The sequence below is a fragment of the Meriones unguiculatus genome, chromosome 6 (assembly GCF_030254825.1).
Source record: "Meriones unguiculatus strain TT.TT164.6M chromosome 6, Bangor_MerUng_6.1, whole genome shotgun sequence".
NCBI classification, from domain to species: Eukaryota; Metazoa; Chordata; class Mammalia; order Rodentia; family Muridae; genus Meriones; species Meriones unguiculatus.
Genome location: NC_083354.1, coordinates 28,115,790 through 28,124,176, shown reverse-complemented (window position 1 = coordinate 28,124,176; position 8,387 = coordinate 28,115,790). Strand labels below are relative to the sequence as shown.

The 8,387-nt window shown below is 40.4% G+C and overlaps 1 protein-coding gene across 1 annotated transcript; it reads right to left on the bottom strand.

Moving 5' to 3' along the window:
* Positions 1–3,610: 3,610 nt before the first annotated feature.
* Positions 3,611–7,393, bottom strand: LOC132654822 (zinc finger and SCAN domain containing protein 4C-like). Its single transcript, XM_060386112.1, is given in 3 exon segments — positions 3,611–4,596; positions 4,656–4,809; positions 6,998–7,393. Coding segments are annotated over 3 exon segments (1,536 nt in total).
* Between the last annotated feature and the right edge of the window lie 994 nt (positions 7,394–8,387).

Sequence of the window (8,387 nt, the reverse complement as noted above, 5' to 3'; positions counted from 1 at the left end):
GCTTAAGAGCAGCAGCAGCTCACTAAATTCAGAGCAAGAAATGCAGTAGCAGGGCAGCCATCTCCAGGACTTCTCCTAATGAGAGGAAAGCCTTCCTGAACACAACAGTTACCACACAGGTCCATATACCTGAGGTGAACTGTGACAATTCCCGAGAAGCACCACCATTCAGTTGACCATACCCAAAAAGCTGAGGAGATCTCATTCAGAACACTGCCAAGGGGATTCTTCCCACCCCAGGACTCCAGCAGGCACCAGAAATTAACAGACAACACCTGAGACAGCCAGATGGGTAGAGGGCAGCATAAAAGCACAACCAACAAAAGGCAAAGCAGTATGGCATCCACAGAACCCAGTTACCCAGGGGCAAGTAGTCCTGGACACCCTAACATAAGTGAAATTCAAGAAGATGACCTTACATCCATGCTTATGAGGAAGTTAATGGAGCAACAAATAAAATGGGTAAAGAATGAGAGGAAGATAAAATCAAACAGATTATGGCCATTTGTAAAGAAATACAGGAAGATGCAGCCAAACACAGTTTGTGGCCTTCAGAAAGGAAATGATTAAATACTGAAAGAAATAAAAGAAACAGAGGATTGTTCAAACAAACAGCTGAAGGAATTGAAGGAAAATACAGTCAGACAAGTGAAGGAAATCAACAAAACGGTTCAATATAGGAAGTTAGAATTGGAAAAAATAAAGAAAACACAAACAGAGGAAATCATGGAGAGGGAGAACTTAGGAAAGCAAACAGGAACTACAGAGGTAAGCATAACCAACAGACTACAAGAGATGGAAGAATGAATCTCAGGTGTGGAAGATATAATAAAAGAAAAAATGTATCTTTCAAAGAAAATGTTAAATCTAAAAAATTCCTGACACAGACCATCCAAGAAATTAAAGACAACATAAAAAGACAAAACCTAAGAATAATACCAATAGAGGAAAAAGAAGATTCCTGTCTCCAAGACCCAGAAAATATTTTCAACAAAATCATAGAAGAAAATTTCTCCAACTTAAAGGAGAGGCCTATAACCATACAAGAGGCCTACAGAACACCTAATAAATTAGACCAGAAAAGAAAATCCTCCTGTCACATAATAATCAAAACAGTAAGTATAGAGAACAATGAAAAAAATACTAAAAGCTGCAAGGGAAAAAGGCCAAGTAACATATAATGGCAAACCCATCAGAATCACATCTGATTTTTCAACAGAAACTATGAAAGCCAGAAGGGCCTGGATAGATGTCATGCAGATCCTAAGAGAACACAGATGTCAGCCCAGGCTACTATACCTGCAAAACTCTCAGTCCTCATAGATGGAGAAAACAATATTTTCAATGACAAAAACAAATTTCAACAATGCCTACACACAAATCGAGCATTACAGAAGATACTAGAAAGAAAAATACTACCCAAGAAAACTAACTACTTTCAAGAAAACACAGGAGGGGCTGGAGATATGGCTCAGAGGTTAAGAGCACTTGCTGTTCTTCCAAAGGTCCTGAGTTCAAATCCCAGCAACCGCATGATGGCTCACAGCCATCTATACTGTGATCTGGTGACCTCTTTCTGGCTTACAGGCACACATGCAGGCAGAGTACTACATACTGTATAAATAATAACTAAATAAATCTTTAAAAAAAAAGAAAACACAGGAAATAAATAACCTCACTACAGCAAAAATAAAAGTAGCCAAGCACACAAACACACTACCACAACCAACATCAAAATCAAAGGATATAACAGCCACTGGCCATTAATATCTAAAAATCGATGGACTCAACTCTCCAAAAAAAAGACACAGACTAACAGATTGGATGCATAAAAAAAGGCCTAATTATGTGTTGCATACAAGAAACATACCTAAGTCACAAAGATAGACATTACCTGAGAGTAAAGGGGTGGAAGACCATTTTCCAAGCAAATGGACCCCAAAAGCAAGCAGGAGTAGCCATTCTAATATCTAATAAAATAGACTTTCAACCAAAATTAATCAAAAAGAGAAGGGGAAGGACACTTCATTGTCATCAAAGGAAAAATCCATCAGGAGGACATCACACTTTGCTTTATTGTCTTTAGAAAAGCTCTCATGAGGTCAGTGTGGCCTTGAACACACTTTGTAGCAGAGAATGACTGAATTCTAATCTTCCTGCCCACACATCCCAGGGACAGGGATTACAGGAATTCTTCATGCCATCAGGATATCCCATTGTTATTGGCTGAATTCTGCCCTCTGATGATGATGTATGCAGGTCTTAACCCCCAACCTTAAGATATAAACTTATTTGGAAATAGTACTGAGGCTAATCCAAAAGTCTGTAATCCCCAGAAGGTTAAAACCTCTAGATTAAAAAAGCTAAAACATCCTCCAAATCACAATCTAGAAATCTTTAATATTGAAACCTCAAAAAACAAAAACATCCAACCTCAAAAGGAAAAGCACCACAAAGGCCAGAAAGCCAAATGCTGAGGCCTGGGTACAGCAAAAGCTATACCATCCATAAATACTTCTGTGAAAATGCATAACTTATGTTGGTATTCAGATCAGTTCAGGCAGTTCTAAAGATTCATAAACTGAAGCCTAAAGGTTGCCTGCTGAAAGGCTGCTCAAGATCATCAGGGAAACCTCCTCAACATTTTTATGGGATATGAGAACTTAGCTCAAGTTCCTCAGGGAACCAGCACACACACAGATCCAACAACTCAAGTAGCTGAAGCCTGTATGACTCAACTCTGCACGGAAATCCTGTTTCTCAGTATAACTCTTACTCCCTTTTCCTTTCTTGCTTGCAGTTTTGGCGTTTATTTATGGAAAATATTTGCCTTTGTAATGTATTTGTCTTCAAGTGAGGCCAGCTTTCATCTAACTACCTCTACTCCATAAGTTTCCAGATGTCCTGTAAAGATAACTATGAAGTTTGTGATGGGACCATAATGACACCCACTGTGAGTGATACAACCTATGGGTGTGCTCATTCTATTTTGGTCTAATCATGTAGCAGCACATTCGTGAAGTGTAAGCAGTCCACACCCATGTGATGGGAGATGGCTGAGAGGGCCATTCAGTTCACTTACCATGCAAGACAAAGACTTAGGTTTGAAACGACAGCAGGGTAGAAAAATGTCAGAGGGATTGGCAGGCCACTGCCAAGACTCTGTAAATTGATGGGAGCTGGAGACCAGAGAATGTTTCAAATCTGTAGAGCCAGATACACTGGTGTATAAAGCTACCAATAAGACGTGCCCTGTTTCAAACAAGGCAAAACTCAAGATCTCTACTGTCAACTCATGCTGTGGAACTAAGACAAAAACAGGTAAATACTCACACACACACACACCACAAAATATACAAAAGTGGCATTCCATATTACAGTTCTAATAGTTTATTAGAACTATTAAGCTACTTTTAGGCATTTGTCAGATTAAGCTAACAGATGACTCCTCTTTACCCTCACATGGAGGTACAGCGGGACAATGGGTAGAAGGGATAATTCAGAACTTTTGTCTTCCATCTTCACTTTCTAGAAGGTGTAGTTTCTTCATGTCCAGATGAAACACTGAAGCTGAAGCTTTCCTCTGGGGAGGAAAGCACGCAGTTCAGTACTATTTGTGGAAATTCCTCATGTGGCGGTGGAATGTGGATGACTGGCGGAAGCTACAGTCACACGAAGAGCAGGTGTAGGGCTTCTCCCCTGTGTGAATCCTCTCGTGAGCCTTCAGGTTGGTCTTGTGGCTGAAGGATCTTTTGCACGTGTTGCATGTAAAAGGCTTCTTTCCATTATGGATGACCTGATGAACTCGCAGGTCTGAGCGGTTATAAAAGCCTTTATGACACGTGGGACAGAAAAATTCCCTCCCCTTCCTGTGTTTTCTCTGGTGAGCTGAAAGACTAGAGGCATATTTGTAGGTTTTGGGACATTCATCACATTTGTGTGTTTTGAAGTCTTGGTGGAATGTCTCCTGCTGACCTTCACAGACAGAGTTTGCTTCATGATTTTGGGAAACAGTGACAGATTCAGAAGGAGCCAGGTCTGGCCTGGAGAGCCCTGGTGCCTTCACTGGGACATCTTCAGAAGATGCCCTGGGTGACTCTTCTAGAGACCTAGAGGTGCCTTGAGTTGCTCTTATAGCATTGTCCTGGATTCCATTAGAAACACCTTCCTCTTCAGGCTCAAGACACTCCTCTATTGGGATAATGAGAGGAGAGTTCTCATTTTCAAGACTGCTAACACCAGGAGTTAGGTCACTAGCATTCCAGAATATGTTGTGCCCATCTTCTTTGTCTTCAGTCTCTTCTGACCTGGAGAAAAATCCTGATTGTACATCCATAGGGACCTCTTCAGAAGAATGTGCCCTCAGGAACGCTACCTCGTTGCTGGAGGTGTCTTCATTTGCTCTTCTGACACCCTGAGGAATTTCATAAAAAGAACCTCCGTCTTCATGCTCAGGGTTTTGTTCTGCTTGGATAATAAGGGGCTCTTTCTCCTGTTCTGCACTATTCACACCACTGTTTATTTCACTTGCATTCCAGAAATTGTTGCAGCCTTTTTCACTGTCTTCATATCCTGTGGAAATAAGAGTCTATGAAACTGTGCCACAGAAGGGATCCCCACGCAACATCCATAATCTGTCCAGTTTCCAGTCTTACCTGTTAACATGTGTTGGGGCATCTGCAAAGATGTCCTTGCATTCTCTTGTGTTGGAATTGTTGCTGACTGCTGTTGTTTCAAATACTTGATGACTTCTTTTAAGGGCATGTTCTCAGAAAAGAGGGCTTCCTGCCCCTGCATGGAGACATGGACCTGTAAACCAAGCCAAGTAACCATTGTTAATGAATCAGTGGGTGACACAAAACCTGCCCTGAACCTGCTTGCACAAGATCACTGGGCTATAGATTAGCTCATCTGTCTATAGCTTTTCTCTAATAAAGTTATGACATTCACAAGTTTTGTTTTCTAAAGACCCTATTCATAGTGTTTGCAAGTGTTTTAAGTTACTCTCCAGAGTGAAACACAACGTTAAGTTCCTATGGTGCTTTGGTCACACTATTTTCTTCAGTTGGTCAATAGGGACATTCCCCTTTATGAAAGGCTGATCATTGTTCTGGGCCTTGCCTCCCATCCTACCCAAGATATTGCCAACATTACAAAATGGCTGTCTTAGGGAAAAGAGACCAATGCTGGGCAGGACAAAGCAAAAAGATATAAAATCACCAGAGCAGGAGGGCCCAAAAGAGCCCATAAAATAATATCTGATACAGATATTCCTTGAGGTCTCCCATCTCTGGAGGAGCCTCTCTTATCCACTGAAGGGAGCTGTCTGTCTGTTCTAATAAAGTTTATCTTTTCAACGACAACAAAAATGTCTCTATGGCTGTTATTTCTCAGTTTTCATCAGTTTGTAACTTCTTATGTTCACTCCCCCAGCTGCCCCCCAGAATTTATCGATGTTATTTTGTGCCCAGAACTCTTGACCTCTCTGTATTGTTTCTCTGTGGAGGCTGCTACTCTAGAGGAAGGTCCTACTTTTTAGCATCCAGCTTCTAATCTGTAACTGTTATTTTCTGTCTGTGATCCTCAAGATCTCTACTTAAAATCGCTAGTAGCTGCAATTCATGGTTCCTTGCCTTTAGATTGGCAATTGTTACTTTCTGTCTTGGAACCCCATGATGGCTACTATTTTCACCCTCAGGAAGCTGAGGCTTTCCATTTCTCACCCTCAGCCATTAGTTATCAGCGGCCCCTATTTACCTGGCTCTTCACTTTGCTGTGAATAAGCTTCATTACTAACACCTATAATTCTTTGTCTATGTCACTGAATACCAGCTTAGATAACCACTCTTGAACAAAGGTAACTTTATCATATTTTTAATTATTGGGTGGGCATTTACTATTGAGTGATTAACAGAACTCACACCTTACTGAACCATGCTCAAAAGGTACATTTGTCTCCACAAGACACCTCTTGCCTCTCCCCTTAGGAACATGCCTGAACATTATGGCAACAATTTCCTTAGGATTCAGTTTCAATCATAAAATTATCAACTTAAAGATCAAAGGAGTGAAAATGTGGAATAAAACAAATTGTAAAATGACAACTTTTATAGTTTATAGACTACAAAATTAAATAAACATCAGGTTGTTGTGGTCCATACCTTAATTTAAGCACCTGGACAGCAGAGGGAGTGTAATTTCTCTGAGTTCTTGGTTAGCCAGACCAACACAAAGAAACCATGTCTCAAAGGACAAACCAACAAACCAAAACCCCAACCAACCGAACAACCAACCAAACTAACCAAATCTAAATTAATTATCTAAAGTACTAATAAGTAATTTATACAATGACTTCTGGAATTGTGTATGGGTTGTTTGAAAAATTTTACCACTTTGACCATTTCTGTCAATGACTGAAAATTATGCAAATAGAGACATTAAAAGAAGATACAATGTAATTACATCTATATTAAGTCTCTCCAGATTTGAAAATTTGCTACTTAAGCACAGGTGTTCATCAAGGCATTTTTTATAGGTGTCTCAGTGGTGTTACATATGCATGTGAGAGGCACATTTCCACATCAGGAACTAAAGTCCATCTTTGTGCCACCTCAGTGTTCTAGACAGGATATCTTCCTGTCATAGAGAAGCTACTTTGGAGAGTCATATAGCCACTTTGATCCCCAGAATCTCCCTCTCTGGTCCTGGGATCACAGGTTATGCCATGAGCCATATTTTTAAGTGTATGCTGAGGCTGTAACTCTGTCTTTATTATTGCAATTCAAGGACCCCCCTGAGAGAGCCATGTCTCAGGCCTAACTCATCGCCTCTGAACACTTAAAGTCATGCTCAAATGTCAAATTCCCAGTCTCTGTGCCATCATGGAAATAAAGGAAATTTAGATATGTTCAAACAATTGATGGGCTTTCTACTTTTCCCCAAATCCAAGTGATTGTCTTTTGTCCCAACTCAGCCATCTCTCACCCCAGCTACTCACCATGACAGGAGCCACCAAGCAGTCATCAGTTAGACCTTCCATGAATCTTTCCTTGTTTCTGCCACTTGATTCCCACTTTTCTTTCAAGGCAACCTTGTCCTTGTAGTGGCCAATTTTGAAAAACTGCTCCAAGACCAGTTGAGAAATCATCTGCTCCTTGCTCTGCTTTTCTGGCTGCAACCATGAGGTAAACATCTCCCACAGGCTTTGGAGCTCCTGCTTTGCCCAGGAGCTATTGTCATTTGGAGGAATATTGAGCTGAGAAACTGGGGAGTTATAGGTGTCTTCCCCAGACTGCACAGCAGAACCAAGGGTGGGAATAAACTCTAGATTGCCTATTTCAAGGTCATTTGGTGGGGAGTTGGGCTGAAAGATCTCTCTAAGCTGTGAAGCCATTCTCGTGAGGATCCTCAGAAAGAAGTTGTGATGGCAGTTTAGTATTTGCCTTCTGAGTTTAGGATTCGTTTCAATGGTTGGTGATTCTCAAAAGCTGTAAATTAAAAAGAGAAGAGACACATAATAAAATAAAAACTCTACTAAGAGTTCTGTCACAGATAGTTTCATGGTTGCCTGACAGTAAATAATTCATACTTGTGTTACAAAAGTGCTTCCCAAGAACAGAGCAAAGAGAAGATGTAAAGTGTAACAATACTTTAGTTAATAGGGAGAAAAATCCTCTGTTAAAGGTGGGAAGGTCTACCATAAGAACATAGCAAGTTAGGCAGCAGCTCAGGGCTGTCCCCCCACCCCCTTTTAAAAAAAAATGAAGTTATTGTTGCTGATTCTCAAATTTTATGTTTCACCCTTTTCCTGCATTTTTAAAGTGACACAGAATAATACTTCCTTAGGAAAAAGGGAATGTCCAGCAACATTAAATTCAGGCATCAGCAAAGATATATCCATAAACACACATATATCATTCCTAGCCTTGAGTCACCTACAGAGTTTAAAATGTCAAACCTTGATCAGGATGGTTGTCCAAAGCAACCCCCAATGTAGTGGGCCCCTGACTTTGCAGGCCCCATGACTTTAGCACAATTATCTGTATGATATAAAACTCAAGTTGTAGACAGTATCCCCTTTCTAACCAGAAACAAAGGCCTAACCCAAAGTCCTAAGTAAGGGAAAATCTCTAAATATAATCTTGACTTATGGTTTCTTTAATTTTGTTCCTGGCTAACTGTTCTTGTTAGCTGACACAGGTCGACCCAAAACAAGGTATCTGTGCTTAAAAATCTCACATATAAAAAGGTTCAATGCTACACTGGGATCCTAAATACCCAATGTATTCCCAGATTGGCTAATAAAGACTTTCTATTGGCTTGAACCCATCTCTGATCAGTCTTTTCTGGTTAATTCCCTACAGCATTTATGGAGGTTTCACTAAGAT